Here is a 21,607-nt window from a genome sequence, read left to right as displayed (position 1 = left end):
AGCCTTGTTTTATGGATGATTGTTCTCTAAGAACTGTTTGAGCATATCCTCTGTACCTGCTCATGAGGAATTATAGCACCAACCTTTATATGAGCAGGACTAATGTTCAGCTTTGCTGGAGACCTATTATAAAACTGTCCAGTGGAGCTAATATCTAATAAAAAAAAGGACACTTCTCTAAATTTGGTAATTCAGTAATCCACCCGAAAAGGTCCAAGGCAGACCTGCCTTTATTGAATTCTGTTCTGTTTTAAATTTTTTATATAAGGAATGATCTCATTGTTTAATTAATGTATATGTTTGTGCTGTGCCCATCCTATCTTACACATGGCAGAATTGCCTAGATAAGATCTACACTGAAGCAGAATTAATTTGACATGTTGCTTTGAGTTTATGTGGCTAGTACCTAGCCAAGTTGCATTTGAAAACCTGATGAATTTTATTGAGAATAGATTAAGAACCTCATATTTCTTGGATGATAAACTAAATTGCTAATGAGATACATGATACATCTTGTGCAGCATACAATAGGGAATCATTTGGAATCAGGTGGCATTTGACTTTGTGGTGTAAGCTTGATTGTTTCTCAACAGGAGCCTGGAAGAATTCTGTGGAAGAGTGGACAACAGAAGACTGGACTGAAGATGTAAGTGTTTAGTATCAGATCAGACCCATCTTTCTTTGGTTTCTGGTAGGGGCATGCATATTTCGAATAAAGCCTGAGATATCTTATGGTTGTTCTTGGCTCCTTTTCAGACATCTGTGATTACCATGGTTTTTTGTTTTGTTTTGTTTTTTATTTCTTTTAAAAGCAGATGCTTCTCAGAAGGAAGTTGGTGTTTTTAGATTTTTAAGAAACTTGGTTTCAAAGTGGCCACTTAAAAATTACCAGGTGTTAAATAGGACTGAAAAAATTTTGTAGTTTGTTTGTTTTGTTTGGCCTGATAACCAACTGATACTTTTGCCCTGGCCTGTAAACTATTAATTATTCTTTATAACATTTTTATTAAAGGGGAGAGTCTTTGTTTTGGGTCACAGTTGAAATTAACCTGGATAAGTCATTCTGGTTCTAGGCCCAACTTCTTCCTCTTTCATCTAGACTGGCTCTTTTTTTGAATAAATACTGGCTCATTTATTCCAGACATTTTTAAGTGTACTACACTAGCTTCTGGGTAGTGTTGACCTTAAATAAGTCCTGGGTTCAGCATAAGCTGTTCTTTGATAAAAATATTTAATTTGAAAAAGAAAAAGTAACTGAACCAGCGCTATTTTATATCATTAATACTGAATGTTTTGTACCATTTTTCTGTTTGACTCTGAAGGTTCAGAACCAGATGTATGTACATGATAGTTACAGCAGACATTGGGAAGGAGAAAATAAAGGAGTTACAAGTATTAACCTTCAAAATCACATAAATTGACCCAGATTTTGAGATTATTTTCCCGCTATGTCCCATTTTATATCTAAAAGTATTTTAAAAAAACAACAAAAAACCAAACTGCACTTATGCTTCCTTTCTTTTTTAGCAGTATTATATCTAGCTTGTTAGGAAGTGAGCTGGGTTGGGTATGAGGAAGGACAATAGATATGCTCATCTGATTGGGATTTAAGGAATTTAGGGTATATTTTCATTTCTGCCACATACTAACCATAAGTCCTTGGGGTATGATGTCACTGGGCTGCTACTACCTGTAATCTGAGGAGGCTGGACTAGACGGGTGGTTATTTGAATCAGTGGAGGGATGGGTACCAGTGATAAGAGGAAGGGAGAGTGAGCAGCCTGTGAGCACTTCTAAAGGTTTTGTATTACTACAAGTTTTGCTAAGAGTTTGTTGGGAGAAAAAGATGTTCGTAGGCCTTAAAAGCTTTACATCTCTTTGCCTGTTGTCTGGGTCATAGGCAGGGTAGAAAATCAGCAGAGAGTCAGAAGGAAAAATGAGTGTATTCAAATTCTAGCTGGGTTGACCTCTTGACATTGGATGAGGGCACCTTTCCTTTCTGAGCCTCCTGTTTTCATTTATACAATGAATATCATAATCTCTTGTCCTGCCTGACTCACTGCATTTTTCTGTGGGTCAGATGATGTCTTATGATGAAAGTCAGCTAACAAGCAGTTCAAATGTACACACATATAGAGATATTAATTTTCTGCTGTATAGACCATATTGTATCGTAATGTAATTTATAATTACTGAAAATAGCGTAGAGAATTTGGCCGTCTTAGAAGTTATCAAAAAAAATCTAAAAATTTTTTGAGATGATACAAATTAATGGTGATTGAAAGGTGAGTAATCTAAAAAGCAAATCCTAAATTCCTTCTAGAGCTTAGAACAATAACTTCACCTTTGCCTTCCCCTCACCTTTTTTTCAAAATAGAAGGAAACAATCCGATTTTCTGTATTGTACCAGTTAGATTAGATGTCAGTGATTAATGTGGTTCTTATTTTCCTTGAACGTATGTTTTGAAGGCTTTAGAGCTACCCTATCATTGATTTTCATTGAAGAAAAAGATTACTCCTTTATTGCTTCTCTCTTTGTCTTAACTATTTAATTTGTAAGATTCTTTAAGGCAAAAATGGATTCTTTTGGACTCTTAAGCTACTACCTTGGAATAGGGTTCAGCATTAAGCCTTTTGTTTTAAAAAAAGATTTTATTGGGGAAGGGGAACAGGACTTTATTGGGGAACAGTGTGTACTTCCAGGACTTTTCCAAGTCAAGTTCTTTCAATCTTAGTTGTGGAGTGCGCAGCTCAGCTCCAGGTCCAGTTGCTGTTGTTCGTTGCAGGGGGCGTAGCCCACCATCCCTTGAGGGAGTCAAAGAATTGAACCGGCAACCTTGTGGTTGGGAGCCCACTGGCCCATTTGGGAATCAAACCGGCAGCCTTTGGGGTTAGGAGCATGGAGCTCCAACCGCCTGAGCCACCAGCTTGGCCTCCATTAAGCCCTTCTTGTTGAAATAGTAATCAATTCAGCACTTTTTGTTTTTACAGAAATTGAACACCTACTGTCTGCCCTGCTTCTGCCTGAATATTAATGGTCTGAGGAAGTCTGAGTTTATACAGTGTGTCAGAGTTCTGAGATGTTTAGAACTGATAAGAATTAAAGCAGTCTTTGAATAACATTTTTGTTAGTTTTTTTTTAACAGTATCTTAATTAGATCAACATTTATCAGCCTTTAAAAAGCCCTTGCCCCACTTTGAAAACGTGAAAAGAGGCCTTTTTACATTTTTCCCCCTCAATAATATCAATTGAGATTAAAAATTTTTTATCCTGTGTGCCTTAAAAGTGCATTAAAACAATATGCATATATCTCAGAATAATTGAGTTGAAAGAAGCAAAAAGGGGGACATTTTAAAAATTCCACTTAAAATTCTACAAAATACAACCTAATCTATAGTGACAGCAAGTACATTCATTGTTGCCTGGGGAGGAAGGAGAGTGGTAGGAGGGATTGATTGATTACCTGAGGACAGGAGCAAACTTTTGGGGTAATAGGTATGTTCACACTCTTTTGATTTGGTAGATGGTTTCACGGGAGTGCACATATGACAGACCTCAATTATTCAGGTTGCATATTTGCACTTTATTGTAATGTGTTATACCTCAATAAAATTATTTTTATAAAAACAGCAAGGAAACTTCTAATTTAATAAAAAAGGAAATAGCTAGTAAGAGATTGCTAATAAACAAAGTACTAAAACCATCTGTCTTTGGGGAAAGAAAACGTCAATTATTTTGCCTTTTCAAACTTCCCTTTTTTTTTTTTTTTTTTGTTGGCGTGTTGTGGAGACGTTGGTAGTGGTTTCATTGGTATTCTCACTGTGTGTAACAGCAAACAGAGGTGAGCCTGGGGCTTGAACCCTGGTCTGACTACTTCACTGTGTTGTTCCCTGGTATGAAATCCTTATTGTGGGCATATCAATCTTAAATTACCTTCAGCTTCAGAAAATTATTTGTCATAGTCACTTGTATATTTCCTTCCCTTTAGACCAGGGGTGTCCAAACTTTTTTCAACGTTTTTCGCCAAGGGCCATATGCGGTAAAATACACAAACAGCCGGGCCACTCACTCGAGGTGAAGTACGTATTGCCTCACCTGGTTTGTTTAAGTAAACTAAATATATTTTTGGAATTTGTTGCGGGCCAATTAAAAATGGATTGTGGACCGCAGTTGGCCCGTGGGCCGCAGTTTGGACACCCCTGCTTTAGACCATCTTTTAGGTGAACTATAATGAGAGTACAATGAGTAAAAATTGTCAGGAATTTGATATGTTTTTGATTTTACATTTTTAAAAATATTTTCTCATCCCTTTCATACAGCTTTCTGAAACAAAGGTCTTCACTGCCTCATCTGTACCACCAGAGAATCATGTCACACCTGGGCAGAGGTAAACACTTTTTGCCACTGTTTGTTATTCAAAAGCACAATTGAAATTTCTTGCCCCAGGAGCATTGTTTTGGTTCTTGGGTCTCTTTTTATTTTTTCCTTTTTCTTGAATCTCTTTCTGTTTTTTCCCTTTCTGTACAAGACTTTATCCCTCAACTTCCTGGTGAGCAGAAAGAACATCCATCATTTCCTAATTGGTTGTATCCACTGATGATTTAAAATAGCAATTATGTTTGAAATTTGTGGCAGAGAGTATGTTAAACCTATTTAATGGTTCTTTTTTACTTCATATAACACCATTTATTTAGATCTTTTCAGGTTAATACAAACTTCTCATTTTGTGTGGTTTCTCCCAGTTTTAATCTAGTAATCTAGTAATCTCATAGATTACAGAGAAGGAGCTTTTAGGGTAATAGAAATGTTAGAATGTGTACAGAACTGAATTATTGAAAACCATTTATTTACATCCTAGTTTTCAAAGTAACTCTAAAAACTTTTAATTATGGTTTCAAAATGCAGTGATCTAGGAGGATGAAAGCCTTGATATATATGATACCTGGGAATTGAACCTAACATGCTTATTCTCATGCTAAATGAGATGGTTATTAGACTTTGTTATAGAGAAATAAAAACAATCAAAGGTTATGTCTTGCAATATGTTGTTTTGTGAATTGCTCAGAATTTCTTGTTAAATGGATATAACTTCTTGTAGTTATTTTTCAATGAATTTGATAGGATCATTTTCATTAAAAAAATAAGTGGACTCGTGGTTATTTTTTAGAAGACAGTGCTGTAGAATGTTTCATGCATATATCTTATCAGTCTTTTGGAATAGAACTTGCTCTGTATTTTGCAGTAATGCAATTTTGGGTGATGGGTCATATATAATATAAGTACCCTGGATTTGTAGCGCCGAAGTTAGGATATCATGAGCTAGAACATTACCTTGGAATCCAAAATACTAGTCTGGGACTTCAACCTGGTTATGGGAAAGTGAGAGTGTAGTACATAGGGAGAGGAACTCAGGCCCAGGAAGTTTGCTCCCAATCAGGAATGAGTCTTGAATTATTTCACCTCTCAGACTCTGCCTCACTGGTGTGGTGAAAGTTTCATTTAGGAGAAGTGATTGGGAACTGGCCTTTGAAAGGGTTTAGTGGAGCGAATTCCCATGGCAGGTAATTCTGTGCCCCCTGCAGGTCCTGTGGAGAAGAGTTAGAGCTCACTCACATGTCAGGTAGTATATGTGTCTGGAAGATCATTTCTTCCTCATGCTTTCAGGTTTTTAGACCACGGCTCTCAAATTGCAGTATCTGTATTTCTGGGGGCATTACAAGAGTCATTGTTAACAGAGTATTTGTTAATATATTGTGCATTCTTTCCTGAATATTTAAGAAAAAAATTATTTGAGATTTATACAAACCTAAATGTATTATTCGATAGAATGCAGAACTTATAGGAACATTTATGATAAATGTGAAACTGCTTGAATGGTCTACGATGGCTGTGGTCCTCATTCCCCAAAAATAGGGTTCACTCTCCTTTAGGAAAGTTTGCGACACTGGTTCCAAGTAATAAGAGGGGCAAAATATTCTAAAAGAAATGAGTTAAACTTCAGAAAATTGTTGACTGACTTGCTCTAGATTTTCAAATCAGTTGTCTTTGTGCCATTTCTGTGGAAATAATCTCAATGTTCCTTTTTGTTTTTCTTTTCTGCAAAGTCCTGCTTCAGTCTCTGTGGCTTCATATGTTTTTTTTTTTTTTTTTTTTTTTGGCAATTGATGCCCTCCTTTTAGCTCCCTTAAACTCCAGTTTCCACAGGTTTTCCTCACTTAAATAATTTTTAGCATGAGCTTACTTTATATTGATTCACTTCTTAAATTCATTTGTTGGTAAGATTTGTTCATGACTCGTTCCTTATTTGCTTTTTGTCTGCTTAGCATTGATCTGGTAGCCTTGCTCCAGAAGCCTGTTGCTCCCAATCAAGCCTCAGAAGTCAACTCCTTTGAAACTTCCCAACAGCAGGGCTTTGGCCAAGCCCTTGTCTTCACAAATTCTCAGCACAACAATCAGATGGCACCAGGGACTGGCAGCTCCACTGCTGTCAACTCCTATTCTCCTCAGAGTCTGGTAACTCCCTTTTATTTCAGTCTGAGATTGTAAGGAATGTGCCCACGAGCAAATGTATTCTAGAGTGACACATGCCTTATCATTGTTTTCTAAATATAAAAATTTCTACAGTAGATCTCAGTCCAGAAAACAATGATGTGTTCATTTCCAAGCACATATCTGATGATTCTGTGTGGAATTCAACTACTCTGAGTTTTCTGGACAAAGATAAAAATATTTCTTTATGATTAGTTGAAATATTTTCAGTCATAATCACTAAGGCATCTTTCTTAATAATTTTTTCTTGGGTTTTATTTCAAAGTCTGTCTCTATACTTAAAACGTGAAAATTTTCATTTGTTTTCCAGTTTACTTAAATGCAAATGTTTGTCAATATTCACTTGCTAAAATCATGCAAAACCAGTTCTTTCCAAGTCTACCTACGTGCTTATATTTTTCATATTTTTGGTTTTTTATTCCATAAACTTAGGGTACTTTTTCTTAAAATGCCACACTGTAGTAGAGACCTTTACAATATGGATGTGTTCATGGAAACTGTCGTCTGTTGCTGCATATAGGACTCTGACTTCCCAGGGGAATTAAGCTCCCATCAGAAAGAAATTCAGGAATTGTTAGTGAAGGATGAGAAAATAGGCTGATGGGAGTAGAAGCTTTAGATCATAGAATGTGAAAAAACATAGCTGCAGCATGGGAAGTGAAGTCCCTGACTAACAGTTGTGAGTTGGCAGAGGGGAGTTTGGAAGGACTATAAACATAGATCCACTGCTTTCATTCATGGTAATTCATGGTTCATTTTTGCCACGTTTTACCTGAAATCAGGTAACACAGAATTTTTTATGAATATGATGTTATCTCCCCGCTAACTGACTGAAAATCATTTGCTATACCCCAGTAAAATGGAGAATTGAATATACAAACTTTTCATTGCTGTCTTCTACTCTGCAGAGTCACATCATGTCGAGTGTAACTGACTTGGGAAGTTGGAATTTTTAGTGTCAATGATGACAGGGTGTCAGTGCTTGAAATGGGACAGCCCATGGCATGGTGCTCTTGCTGTTTTGAGAGGGCCTAATAATACCACTCAGTTTTGGTTGAGCCATCATGCGCTTTCTCCTCTGCCTTTCCCTCTGCTACTGGTACACTGACGTCCTGTCTTTGCTGATTTGCTCGAATCTTAGCCAGGCCACCGAGAGCATAGGTAGGACATGAGTATTTTTTACAGTGACCTTCAGGTGTGTTGCTTTTTGTCATGAACAACACCTTGTGAAACTAGAGTAAGAATTGTTTAGTGTATGAGAGCAATGGTTCTCAACCCTGTTGTACTTTTATAATGAGTGGGAAACTTCAGTAAATAACAACAGTGGTGGTGATGATGATGGTACAATGCCAGAGTCAGACTTTTTGGGACTGGGAATTGGGCACTAGTGTGTATTTGTGTATATGTGCATGGATATACACATGTATACCAATACACACATTTTTAGAGTTGATTGAAATGTGGAAGTAGAATGGAGAAATCCTATGCTGAGTGTTACCTGAAGCAAGGCGCTAATTGTTGACTCAGTGGTTTTATTGTGTTGTAAAGCACATAAAAAGTACACTTGATAAAATTAGCTGATGCAGGATAGAGATAATTAGATAGGAAAAAGATGGGGAGGAGAAGCACCATCCGAGAAGCCTTCATTGAACAGGTGGGCTTCAGCTGGGTTTGTGGCACGAAAGAGAGGTGGAGTGGGCAGCATTAGCCAAGGATCTGGAGTAGCGATAAGTAATGTTAGCATGGCTGTTCTCATAGTGGATTCTGTGATTGATGTGCTGTAACTGCCCACAATCGAAAGTTTTGCTCCTATTGGGAAATTAGGATTTCCTCAGAACAGCTAGCGTACTACTCCCTGCCTTTGGATATTGATAACAGAAATAATTATTTCAACTTCTAGATCTGGGCTCTTGAGAGACTGCAACTCATTTCTGTTTTTGACCTTTTAGGTGGTTTTGAAAGTTATTTTTGACAAAGAACTTGTTTGTCTTTTCAGAAACTGAATGATCTCGATAATGGTCGACTTCTATGTTCTCTAGTCATAGGCTTTCATTCTCCTGAGATCTTGACATCTGACCTGACAGGGATAGATGGGGAGGTGTAACATTGTCTTTTGTATCTTTTGTATACTTACAGAATGTATTTAGTGTTGTTTTTTTTTAAAGATTTTATTGGGGAAGGGAAACAGGACTTTATTGGGGAACAGTGTGTACTTCCAGGACATTTTTCCCAAGTCAAGTTGTTATCCTTTCAATCTTAGTTGTGGAGGGTGCCATTCAACTTCAAGTTGTTGTCCTTTCAGTCCTAGTTGTGGAGGGCGCAGCTCAGCTCCAGGTCCAGTTGCCATTACTAGTTGCAGGGGGCGCAGCCCACCATCCCTTGCGGGAGTCGAGGAATCGAACTGGCAACCTTGTGGTTGAGAGGATGCGCTTCAACCAACTGAGCTATTTGGGAGCTCAGCGGCAGCTCAGCTCAAGGTGCCGCGTTCAATCTTAGTTGCAGGGGGCGGAGCGCACCATCCCTTGTGGGACTCAAGCAATTGAACTGACAACCTTGTGGTTGAGAGCCCACTGGCCCATGTGGGAATCGAACTGGCAGCCTTCGGAGTTAGGAGCATGGAGCTCTAACCGCCTGAGCCACTGGGCTGGCCCCTGTACTTGGTGTTTTTAATCATCTAAATTATTAGGTCAGTACAAAAGTAATTGAGGTTTAAAAGGTTAAAAATAATTCCAAAAACAGCAATTACATTTGCACCAACCTAATAGTTGAAATAAACACACCAGTGTCCACGGTATCTGCTCAATACACAAATACCTTCTATGTAATTCAGTGTCTGATTTTGGAATACTAACTTTTTTAAGGAAGTGCTGTGACCTGCTTTTGGTCTTGCAAGCTGACCTCATGGCTGATCTTTTTTGTGATCAAACCTGTTCTAATCGTTAAAGATGATTACTGTTCCACACATTAAGAAAAACTATTTTTGTTTTGTAAGCTTATCTTTGTCATTTAATTCACGGTATTCCTCCTTAGTTAAAAAAAAAAAGTAGTATTTTGTTTGTGAATTTGTGGCACCACTTTTTGAAAAAATCAGTTTCTAAAAATCCAGAGAAAATATTTCCCTTCTCTTTAATCTCTTATATCAGAATCAGGAAGTATTGCTGGATTTATTTAGTGAGATCATGTTGTGTAGTAATATTTCCTGTAGTATTTATTCATGTGAGTCTTACTAATTCAGATTCTTGCTCTAGGTTATAGTTTTTAAAATCCTTTGAAAATACTTGGTATGTTTTAAAGCCTGGGTTAGAAATTCTATATTTCTGAGGGTTTCTGTTTTCTTTACCTTTAAAGTCATCCGTCCTCGGTTCAGGATTTGGAGAGCTTGCACCGTCAAAAATGGCAAACATCACCAGTTCCCAGATTTTGGACCAGTTGAAAACTCCGAGTTTGGGCCAGTTTACCACCACCCCAAGTTCACAGCAGAATAGTACGAGTCCCCCCACAACCACTTCTTCTTGGGACCTCAAGCCCTCAGCTACCCAGTCCTCAGTCCTTAGCCATTTTGGTAAGTATACATTTTCTTTGGTGGTTTGCCCCTAGTGGGACTTGCAAGACATTAGCAGAGCATGTTAATTTGTGAACAGTAATGTGGAATTTGTCCAGAGATTTTTTTTTTTTTAAGCAGAACATTGCAGAGTTTCTGAATTAAACTGGTCAGCTTTGTATTATATAAACAACTGCACTTATTGGTTGTTACTGTTGTTAGCAGTAGTACATACCTTGAAGAGATGTACGAAAGCATGGTAAAGGCATAAAGAAACAACACTTTGAGGAAATGTCTAGACAATTTCCTGAGCTGTATTAGAATAGGGTGGTGACAGAAGGTGGAATGTAGACAACATTTTAAATCACACTCCCTGCTTTGCTTTCTTGTTCTAACGTTTGCATGTATCCACCATTATTTGGTCCAGCCTTACCATCTGTAGTTTAGAATTTAAAGACACCACGTGTAAGTTGGATGTTTTCTAAACTATACTTCCATAGACTTTGTGACATTAAACCACCATTTCCCACCAACACACATGTCACATTGTATTAAGGAATTTCTTTGCTGAATGAAATGGCTTACTGTTATGGAAGTATCTGAAACTGTTCCCAGGTTTGAAGTGATGTCTACCAAGATAATTCATTAGAGACTCAATGCCCAAGATTTTTACTGGGGGGTTGGTTATGTAGGCACCCTGTGCCTACATAATGCTAATGTTTCACATTCCCAGAAGGAAAGCCAGTGTTCAACATAAACCATGTTGGACAAACATTGAAGGCAGAGAGTCCCTTTTACCACTTTTATCGGTTAGAGTATTGGCATCTCTTTCCTAGAACATACCAGCCAAGAGCCAGTCTTGCAAGCCAGCATTTCTGATAGCAGCTGTAGGCTTCCTGTGTTAACTTTTCCCTGCACACTTACTGAGTGATGATAAATTTTTAGATTTGAGCATACTATTTCCATATTCTTTACAAAGCCTGTCTTTTTCGTAGATGCCTCTAATATTAAATCCAAAAATAGATTCATCTAAGATGGAAATAGTGATACTAAGTCATAGGTTGGCAAACCTTCAATTGGATCTGCCACCTGTTTTGTAAACACAGTTTTATTAGAACACAGCCACAGCCATTTACATATTGTCTATAACTACTTTTAGTCTTCGAAGGCAGATTTGAATGGTTTCTAACAGATGGTCTTCAAAGCCTGAAATATTTACTGTCTGGCCCTTTGCAGAAAAATATCTATAGAGGTAGCATTTGAAACCAGTGGTGAAAAGGTATTTATTGCTATTGGATATCTGGCTAGAAAATTAAGTTGTATCCCTAAAACCAGCTCTACACTGAAGTGCCAAATGGGTCAAATACTTCAACATAAATAGTGAATCTAGAACAATAATAGAGAAAACCACAGGAAGATTTTGATATATACTCTGTGTGAGGTAGACCTTTCTAGATACGACAGGAAACACCATAACCAAATCAAAAGAGACAAACTAAAAAAATCCTTGAAAATCATATCATAGACAAAGGGCTAACTTCCTTATTATAAAAAGAGTAATCAAAGGAGACCAATAACAAAGTAGAAAAATGGTCGAAGAGGTATGGACATGTCAAGTTCATCAGCAAAGAATACTTAGTTATACAAATTATGCTTAACTGAACCTTGATCATTTTATTTTGCATCTTTTATATCATTTTCCAACAATTAAACTAGGAAGGATAAAAGTGTGGTATTACAGTATGTTAAAAAGCATTTGTTGGGCAGCTGGATAGCTCAATTGGTTAGAGCGGGAGCTCTCAACAACAAGGTTGCCGGTTCAACTCCCACATGGGATGGTGGGCTGGGCTCCCCCCTCCCCACAACTAGATTGAAAAATTGGCAACTGGACTTGGAGCTGAGTTGCACCCTCCACAACTAAGATTGAAAGGACAACAACTTCATTTGGAGCTGATAGGTCATGGGAAAAAACACACTGTTCCCCAATAAAGTCCTGTTCCCCTTCCTCAATAAAAATCTTTAAAAACAAAATTTGTTCTGTCTGTGGATAGGAATTTTTAAGTGTTTGCAAAATTTAAAATATAGTTCTTTGACTGAGCAACTGATTCTGCAGGTATACTGCATTTAAGCAAAACGTCTTACATAAAGAGGCAGTCATTGCAGCATTGTTTTTCACAGCAAGAGATTGGATGGAAGACCTGAAAGTCCATTAATTTAGTAGTAATTTGAATAAAAGATACCTATGTACACTGGATTTCTATGTGGCCATAAAAATGAAATAGCTCTTCACACATTAATGTGGAAACGTAAATGGCTTGTAAGGAAGCAAGATTTTATATATGTGTATATATATATATATATATATATATGGTATATATATATATGGTATTTTATATATATATGTATATTGTGTGTGTATGTGTGTATCTTCATATGTATCATATCTGGAGATACAAGAAACTGGGTATAGTGTTTGTGAAGTGAATCGGGACGAGGTGGAAGGGTGATTGGTAGTCATCATACACATTTTTGTACTTTTGGATTTTGCAGTATTACATGTTACTTAGTGAAAAAATTAATAAAATAATTTTCGAAAGTAGCAGACAATCCATAAAGCAACAAAAATGTAATTCTTTGTTAACTAAAGGCCAGCTGTGTGTAGCAACTCCATGCTATCCTTACCCACTCCCTACCCACGTGCTTTAGAAGAAACTGAATCTTCTCTCTGCTTAAGAAATTTGCTACAAACCCATTCAGGAATCCTTGTTCATTTATTATATACTGTACATTATGCGAGGGGCACTTAGGGGATTCAGCCAGGAGATGGTTGGGAGAAACTGGTGGTGACTGTAACTCCTCACTACCAGGCATGGTGGAAGGAGGAGTTCTAACCTGTGTGCCTAAATAATTGATTGTTGCTTGTTTTTTGTTGTTTTTTTACCCCCTCTTTACGTATTTCATAGACTTTAAATCTCAGCCTGAACCGTCCCCAGTTCTTAGTCAGTTGAGCCAGCGACAGCAGCACCAGACCCAGGCAGTCCCTGTTCTTCCTCCGGGGTTGGAGTCCTTCCCTTCCCAGGGAAAACTCCGAGAGTCAGCACCCAGGGACAGCACCTCCACTGTGAACAAACTCCTGCAGCTTCCCAGCCTGACTGTTGAAAACACCCCTGTGTCTGCCCACCAGCCACAGCCGAAACACATCAAACTCCCTAAGCGGCGGGTACCTCCAGGTTCTAAGGTGGGTATTCCATCGTGAAGTTACAGTCCCAAAGGTGGATGTGTTTTAACATTTAGCTCAAGGGTTGGGTTAGCAAGTCTGAGAAACTGTGAATAGCTTATTGCTTTATGAGGAATCGGCTGTTTCCGAGTGCCGGGGCTAGTATCAGAAGGAATGGGTTTATGCTGAGAGAACAGAGACTGTTAATTCTAACTACAGGATCTGGCTCAAAGAATTGGTTGGTCTTTTGCCTTTAGCTGTGTCCCCTAGATAGAGGATGAGTGGGTCTTTGACCAGGTAATGCTTTCATCAAAGGCCCACTCTCCTCCAGGACCACAGTGCCCCTCTCCCATGTTGCTCTGAGAAGCAGGTAGTAGCACTGACCGTTCTCCTGTTCGCTTTTAATTTTTTTTTGCTCTTTTCTCTATTTCAAAAAACCCTCTTCCTTTTTCCTTCCTTTTCGCCTTGTGTTCCTCAGGCCTGCCAGCAGTGCCCTGGGAACCCAGTGCCATTTGGCTCTGGGACTTGGAATCCCTGACCTCTGTTCCTGACATGGCGGCTTTGCTTTTTCAGATCCCAGCTTCTGCAGTGGAAATGCCTGGTTCAGCAGATGTCACAGGATTAAATGTTCAGTTTGGCGCCTTGGAATTTGGATCAGAATCTTCTCTCTCTGAATTTGGATCAGCTACAAGCAGTGAAAATAGTAACCAGATTCCCATCAGCTTGTATTCTAAGTCTTTAAGGTACACAACTTCCCACTTCTCTAGTTTTGACTGAATTAAGTGTTTTGTTTGCAAGGTAAAACAAAATAGAGCCTAAGAAATCACCAGGTGAAGACAGTACTCCCTGTGGTAATAGGTTTGTGCAGCCATCCCCAGTATCTAATTCGAGAACTTTTCTTCCATTATCTAAAAAGAAACCCTGTGCCAGTTAGCAGTCACTCCCAATTTCCTGCTGCCTTCATCCCCGGCAACTAATAATCTGTTTCTGGATTTGCTGCTTCTGGACATTTCATAAAACTAGAATCATACAATTTGTTGCCTTTTGTGTCTGCCTTCTTTCACTTGACAGTGTTTTTAAGGTTCATCTATGTTGTATCATGTTTGCATTTTGTTTGAAATAATATTTTATTATGCAGAATACCACATTTTGTTTATTCATTCGTGAGTTGATGGACATTTGGATTGTTCCTACTTTTTGGCTATTATGAATCATGCTGCTATGAACATTCAGTTACAGATTTTGTGTGCTTTTGGTTCTTCTGGATTGCTGGGTCATATGGTAACTTTTATATTTAACCATTTGAGGAAGCATCAAACTTTTTCCACAGTGGCTGCAGCATTTTACATTTTATGAGTAATCTCTGAGGGATGCAATTTTTTTCACATCTTGCCAACACTTACTTTCCTTCAGTGGAATATTTTATAGAGAAGCCCAGATTTTAGATTTTATTTTATTAGTTAATTTTCCACTTTCCGGAGTTCAAAGTCCTGATATTTGCTTGGGTTCCCTTTCTAAAGATGATCTCAGACATCTGGATTCCTAAAAGATTCTTAAAGCTGTCTCTCTGCCTATCAAATTAGGTGGGTCTAGCTTTTTTCTTTTGGTGGGGGGTTACTTTGAACCTTCAATGCATTGTTAATGCATTTAAAGTAGTAATCAATTTATAGTTATAGACATGTTTATTTAGTTTAGAATATGACAAAGTGATGAAATAGTTCTACTTCATGAAGCCATCCATGTAAAAGTGATGCAAATTTATGTCTAATACAAAATTATGTTTAATTTTATTCTTTGTAGTGATTCTTTGAATACCTCTCTGCCAAGGACCAGTGCAGTACAGAACTCCACCTATACAACTTCAGTCATTACCTCTTCCAGTCTGACCAGCTCATCCCTGAGCTCCACCAGTCCAGTAACAACGCCTTCATCCTATGACCAGAGTTCTGTGCATAACAGGATTGCATACCAAAGCTCTGTGAGTCCATCAGAGGCAGCTCCAGGAACTGTCATGGTGAGTGGGCTTTCAGCTTGCTTCTTATCCTGTTTGGAGCTCAGTGTGTAGTGGGGGAAATTAAGATTTTTGGGTGAGACTTTTCTTTTAGAAGTTGGCTATACTTTTGTTGAATTTGCTAATAATGAACATCTTGTTTGAGACCTGCATTTCATGCACCGTACACAGACGTGTGTGACTGGCCCCAGAAGTTTGGTATGAGGACACACCCCAAATTGTTCATAGTGGTTTGGATAGGGTAGGAGGAGACTGTAATCTTTTTTGTAATATTTTAGTTTCCTGTAAGGCAAAGATGTTTAAGCATTACTAATAAGAGCTACTTTAAAAAATAGATAGGAATATAAAAATATTAAAAACAGTTGAATTGGCCTAGCAGAAATTTGGATACATTTTCTAAATTTCCTTCTAAGCAGGAGATATTTGCACATCTCTACTTTAGAGTGTTTTTTCAACAAATCTCCCTTTTTCATATTTTATGTTAGATGTTTCCCTCAAATGTCTGGTGATTCCAGGCTGCCTACATGACATTAAAAGGTTAACTGAGGACTTTGGCTTGGGGTGGGCGGTGTAGGTTGTTGTAGATGGGAACAGCATGGGTGTGTCATTTCTTTGGGGGTGAGAAACTCCTTTGTCAGTTCCCTTGGGCCCTTTGGGCTGAGCTTGCTGGGGTTCTTCGGGGACTGTGCTTCCAGTCTCTTCCCTGTAGGGCCTATGCCTGCCTGACAGTGTCACAAGAACCTAGTGGAAAAAGGAGGGTGCCCTTGGCATGTTCGTTTTGTTTACATTGACATGATTCATTTCCTTTTTACAGTACTCTGTCCATGTGTTACCTTCTTGATAACTTTAGAGCCTTGGGAAAAGGTGGGAGGGGGCTGTGCAGATGGTGGGAGGGAGGGGATCTGGTTCTGTGCAGTCTTTCAACAAACCCCCCTACATTTAGCCCTTGCTCCACTACCGCTTCCAAAGTTAGCTGGTATAGAGAAATACTGAGTTGCTTTGTTTTCTGGTTTTCCCTACTACTGGCTTAGGGTTTGGTTTTATGAGGTCAGTAAGTCAGTGACCATTTTTTCACCTATATTTGTCTTTCTGGGTTCACATATTTTTTAAAAAACACATATTCTTGATCTGTCATCTTTAACAAGGAGCTTATTTCTTGTGCTTTCCAATATGGTAACCACTAGCCACATGTAGTAGTTGATTGAAATTAAATAATTACAAGTTTAGTTCCTCAGACACACTAAACATATTTTAATGCTCAGTATCCAGATATAGTTAGTGACTACAATATAGGACCGTGCACATACAGAATATTTCCATTTGTGCAGAATGGTCCCATGGACAGTGCTGTTCTATGCAGTTTCTAAAACATCAGCCAGACTGTGTGCAATCCAAGCTTAAATCTTTGTCATCTTCACGGCATCTCAATTCCAGCTCTAACTTGATGTCTTGTTTTGCTTGCACATACATGTCACTGCCTCATTCCTTGCTTGGCTAGCTGGACTAAAACCCCTGTAGATTTCTGGTCTTTCCTGACCATTTGATACTTTTGTTACCACCATTTCTTTTGCCTTTGAATTTTCTTGCCACAAATAATGTGACTCCTCTGTTGTGTTAGTTTGTCTATTGTTTATGTTTTTTAAAGGATTTTCAAGGTGGAATGAAATATTACTCAGGTCTGATGGCTGCTGTTTCCTGTTCCTTTTTTCTGTTGGTGCAATTTTGAGTAGACTTCTTTGTATGTCAGGGTTTGTGTTGTTTAGGATGCATACGCTCAATGTCGTGTGTATATGTTCAGTGAGTAGTGACCCTCATTTAGAGAGAGGCAAAAAAGTAGAACTTTGATTGGTTTCCACGCATCTTTATATATTGGTGAGGTGTGCTGTTTTCCCTTTTCCTGATCTTAACCTTTTAACTTACATTTTGTTTTCCCCTAGCAGTTCTGTTTTATTGTTTACATTTCTTGTAAATAATCTCAAATAGTTTTAAGAAGAAAACATGTTGTAAATTATATTTCATGCAGAAATTGTACTGGATTTGGGTTAATGTAGAGATAATGGCTGTAAAGTTTGTCATTTCCGTTAGTCATGTTGACATTTGTAAGAAGGAAATGTCGGTCTCTTTCTCCCTCCTGGGGACCGTGTCTGAGCCTTGTAGACTTCATTATCAGTCCCTCTAGGCCATGTCTCTCCTGCTTAGTCTGTGGAAGTAAAAGTTTTCCTTTGAGTTGGTTCCAGTGAAATACCTTATGGTTAACTCAAATCAGTTGTTCGTGTTCTGCTCCTTTTGGCACTGCCACCATGTCCCAAACCACTGTTTCTCCACCCACTTCAGAAAAGCCATGTTTCATAGTAACATCACTTTTTGTCTGAGAACCATTTTGCTATTAATATAAAATGTATTCCTTATAGGAAAGTTATCTTTGTTATAATTTGGAAACTTTTTCTTTCCTGCATAAGTGGTTCTTAGGAGACAGAACATACGTGAGACAAGAAAGGTTTATGGTGCGCTCAGTGTAATGAGAGTTCTTCGGTTCTTTGTATTGCTTAATAATTTTTAGGACTGTTCCGTTGCTTCCTGTGATTTGGGTCTTAGGTTGTGTCTTTGTTACTTCCCTAAATACCCACTCTGATTTTCAAAAATGTCAGCTCCTTGAATTTATTAAGAATTTGTTGTATTGCCTCTACTTTTATGAAAAGACAAAAATAAAACAGGCCAGTGTTCCTTGATTAATTTGATTTCATATGTTTTTGGATAAATCCTACTAGAAAGTGATCTGAGTTATTTGATTTTTGTGGGTTTACTTACTTTCTTTTCTCTTCCTTATAGAATGGACATGGTGGTGTTCGAAGTCAGCAGACAATAGACAGTAAGTGTATAAGATAACTTTGTTATGGTTGGTAGAAATAAAAAAACAAAATAAAACATAAGTAGCCGGATAGGTCAGTTGGTTAGAGCGTGTTTCTATTAACACCAAGGTTGCTGGTTCATTCCCTGCATTGGCCACTGTGAGCTACGCCCTCCTTAAAAATAAAAACAAAAGCATAACTAAGTGTGATGGGGGAAAAATAAGTTGAGGACTAATTCTTCAAAAGTAGTCCTTTTTCCTGCTAGCTTCTTCTGATCTATTGTTGGCACCCTTTCTTTGGCAGGGTTTAGAAGTTCAACGAGAGATTCCCACGTGACTAGGTTGTAGCTGGTGGTATTATTAGAAATATAGCCACTGAAAGAAGGAGGTGATACAGTCTCACATTCTACCCTAGCCAGACTATATCCAGAGTGTAGTATTGATTTAAATTGATTTATTGCTCAGAGGTATAGGTTCTAAGATGGCCAGAGCTCTTGCTCCAATAATGGGAAGGACTTTTCAAGCAAAAATTGGTATGCTAGTTCAGGAAGACATGCTTATTGCCTACAGGTTCTGATGGACTATTGCTAGGAAGTGCTGCTCATTGTAAACACTTGGGAGAAAATGAGGGGATCCCCCCGCTGCAATTCTGGTACAACTCAGTGATCACTGGAGAGAGTGCAGGTGGCTCCCTGTTAGTTGTTCTTTCCTTCATTCTCGGCTACTTACCTGTGATTGTTTATGATGATTTTTGTTGATCATTCAGTGAGGCAAATGGATATTGGGTATGGAAGCCAGAAAAACTTTATTTACCCTTCTTTTTGCAGTGCAGACATGGAATTTTACCAGACCAGGACTGGTCCTCACTTGGAATTGAGAGGACATGTGATTTATCCAGAGTTGGTTTCGGTATTGTTGGGTTGCCAGAGCTGTTTGGAGATACGTTGGTAGCTGAGAATGTTGGATGTCAGAGGAGGTTCTTATTCCACAAACTGGTGGCAAGTTTCTTCTGTCCTGACACGGGGTTAAGAACTCATAGAGGTGTACTAGATTATTTGGAGATTTTAAATGAGAGGAGGAGACATGAAATGTCTGGAAAACATAGTGTGCATTTTAGATAGGTTTTTATCTCCCATGTTCTCTTCTCCACCTATTCTCTCTTTTCACATACACTTGTTCTTTGAGAAGCTTTCTGTGGACCTGTTATCAGTGTGATCTAAGACCTAGGGAGGTGACTTTTGGGGTCTGAGTTTTGAGTCGGGCATCTGTGGTGTCTTCATCTGATTTCTGTGAGAACGGATGTCATGTTTGGAATAGACTGTCCGTAAAAAGCAGGCCTCTGGAGTGTAAAGACTACTGTGAGGACAGGCCGAGCTGTGTGTTGACTGTGTTGCTGCCTGTGCTTATTTTCGAATCGTCCTTTCCTTTAGAAACTGATGTGTTTTCCACTGGGCTCCCAGGGAGTGCTGCAGGAGGGTGAAGGTTGCTTCTCCTTCCCTACTGGAAGACAGCGATGCTTTATATTTCTAAGCACATATCTGAGTTGTATGTGTGGATGTTACTAAAACTGAGTCTTTTCTGCAGTTAGGATTGATCACACTCATGGTCTAAGAAGCTTAACGTGCTCTGAGGTTTTTCTGTTCAAGCGCATGTGAAGGAACTAAATGCTCACTGTGCCTTTTGAAAGTAGGTGTTGGACAGCAGGTGTGTGTTCTTTCTGCAGATTTTAGGCATATGTAACCCCACAGTGTTGTACCCTGGGCGCTCAGCCTCCACCTGCCCTAACCTGGCTGTGAGCTTTCACAAGGTCAGCCTGATTTGATAGAAGCAAAGACCTCGCTCACTCTGGGTGGTCATGCCCACTGGATTTTCCCTGGTCCTTGTGCCTTTTGAGGAACTCTGCCTCACGTTATAATTATGTATATCAACCTTAGAGTCTCTTCTTGCACTTGTTGGGTGCCACCTAGGGACCAGTTTCTTTAGTTGAGAGAAGTATGTCCACGTCATAGGACAGTTTATGATTATAAAGATGTCATTTCCTACTCTTTGCCTGAGTCCTGTGTGTCTGACCATCACGTGTCCTTTTGATAATTGTATCTAACAGAGAGGAGACTGTCTGGTGACTTGCTTGGGCATTTTCCATGGGGAATGTAACTTTATACATGTCTAAACCGAGCCTGACATGTCACAAGACATTGAGCATATTTTCAGACTTTCATGCTTGGTTCTGGAGCTAACAGATCTGTTTCTTTCAGCTACTTCCTCCGTTCCAGCTCCAGAGACAGCAGACCCTCCGTGCGCGCCCCCATCTGTGGGCCCCCTGCCCAGCACCACCTCCTGTGCTGCGCTTCTACCCTCCACATCCCAGCACACTGCCACTTTGCCCGCCTTGTCCCAGCCTGGTGACCTGTCCAGCAGCCCTCTCTCTCAGCTTAGCAGGTATTGGGAAAATACTGGCCAGAATGAGAGGCACACTGGGGCACCGAGTCCTGCAGCCCTTATAGAATGCTCTCCTCGTGAATAAAACCCGCTTGTTGCCCCTAGCGTGAAGACCTGGCCTTTTGCAGTAATGCTCAGGAGTAGGTTTGGGCTGGATCGGGTCACAAAAGCACCAGAGATGAAATCTTGCATGCTTGTAATGCCTCTGCTGTCACTGGGCCCCCGGGGATGGGGTGGAGCCAAGGGGTTGCTGCTACTCTTCCTTGACCCTCAGGAGGGCGCCCCCAGTGAGGCTCTCCTCCTGTCTCTGGGCTTTGGCCTCTCGTGCAGAGTGAGAATGATGTTCAGTTTCTGAGCAGGTCTCTGATTTGCACTTGTCATGGCTTCAAAGATGAAGTTATTAGAACAGGGTGTAGGAGAATGGGTTTTGTTTGGTCCTGACTCTATCTTTTGGGCAGTTTCCCTCTTGCCCCCTTTAGCCAGGAGCAAAAGCATCTGACTTGAATTCTGGATTTGATGGGAATTCTGGCTCTGACTTTGGCAGGTGGGGTTGAATGTAGGAATTTTCTTCCTTCACTCATAGATTTAATGGGGTCTCCAAGGCTGGCAATGTTCTTAGTGCAGTCTGTTCTTTTTCCAGTCTAAAGAGCAAATGGTCATAGCTGGCTCTGGAGGTTTCCCTAGCAAGTGACCCTTTAGGTCATTCTAACCAGCAGAACATGTGGAGTGGGTTCCAAGGTGATGGGTAGCAAGCGTACATTAGCCCACTTAGACTCGCAGGCCCCACTTCTGTGGAGTGACTTGGTGAGGTGGACACACATGCTCTTGTTTTGTCTTCTAGTTCACTCTCCAGCCATCAGAGCAGCCTCTCCTCTGCGCATGCGGCCCTGGCCTCCAGCACATCACACACAGTAAGTGTTCTCTGGGCTCCCTCATCCACCCTGCTCAGCCAGCTCGGGGTTTAGTCACCCGCTGGCCGGCCTTCGTGCGTGCATTTTAAA

General features: G+C 39.5%; 1 protein-coding gene and 2 non-coding genes across 7 annotated transcripts in view; all 3 read left to right on the top strand.

Annotated features, from left to right (window-relative positions):
• The window catches only part of UBAP2 (ubiquitin associated protein 2), a 103,247-nt gene that overhangs the window by 71,668 nt on the left and 9,972 nt on the right, over nt 1–21,607 (top strand). For all 5 annotated transcript variants that reach the window (XM_033121992.1, XM_033121994.1, XM_033121991.1 and 2 more), the window contains 10 exons: nt 594–646; nt 4,321–4,388; nt 6,325–6,514; nt 9,899–10,112; nt 13,055–13,329; nt 13,882–14,051; nt 15,109–15,322; nt 18,149–18,188; nt 20,423–20,606; nt 21,448–21,517. In XM_033121992.1, coding sequence (XP_032977883.1) covers nt 594–646; nt 4,321–4,388; nt 6,325–6,514; nt 9,899–10,112; nt 13,055–13,329; nt 13,882–14,051; nt 15,109–15,322; nt 18,149–18,188; nt 20,423–20,606; nt 21,448–21,517 — 1,478 coding nt within the window. The remainder of the gene's footprint in view (nt 1–593; nt 647–4,320; nt 4,389–6,324; nt 6,515–9,898; nt 10,113–13,054; nt 13,330–13,881; nt 14,052–15,108; nt 15,323–18,148; nt 18,189–20,422; nt 20,607–21,447; nt 21,518–21,607) is intronic.
• LOC117032562 (small nucleolar RNA SNORD121A) lies at nt 6,635–6,717 on the top strand. The gene has a single exon (XR_004424753.1). It is a non-coding gene; the product is annotated as a small nucleolar RNA SNORD121A (small nucleolar RNA).
• LOC117032565 (small nucleolar RNA SNORD121A) lies at nt 19,667–19,749 on the top strand. Its single transcript, XR_004424755.1, has one exon. It is a non-coding gene; the product is annotated as a small nucleolar RNA SNORD121A (small nucleolar RNA).

Source organism: Rhinolophus ferrumequinum, chromosome 12 (assembly GCF_004115265.2).
Source record: "Rhinolophus ferrumequinum isolate MPI-CBG mRhiFer1 chromosome 12, mRhiFer1_v1.p, whole genome shotgun sequence".
Taxonomy (NCBI): domain Eukaryota; kingdom Metazoa; phylum Chordata; class Mammalia; order Chiroptera; family Rhinolophidae; genus Rhinolophus; species Rhinolophus ferrumequinum.
The sequence above is the reverse complement of the archived record's forward strand: the minus strand, read 5'-3'. Positions and strand labels throughout refer to the sequence as shown.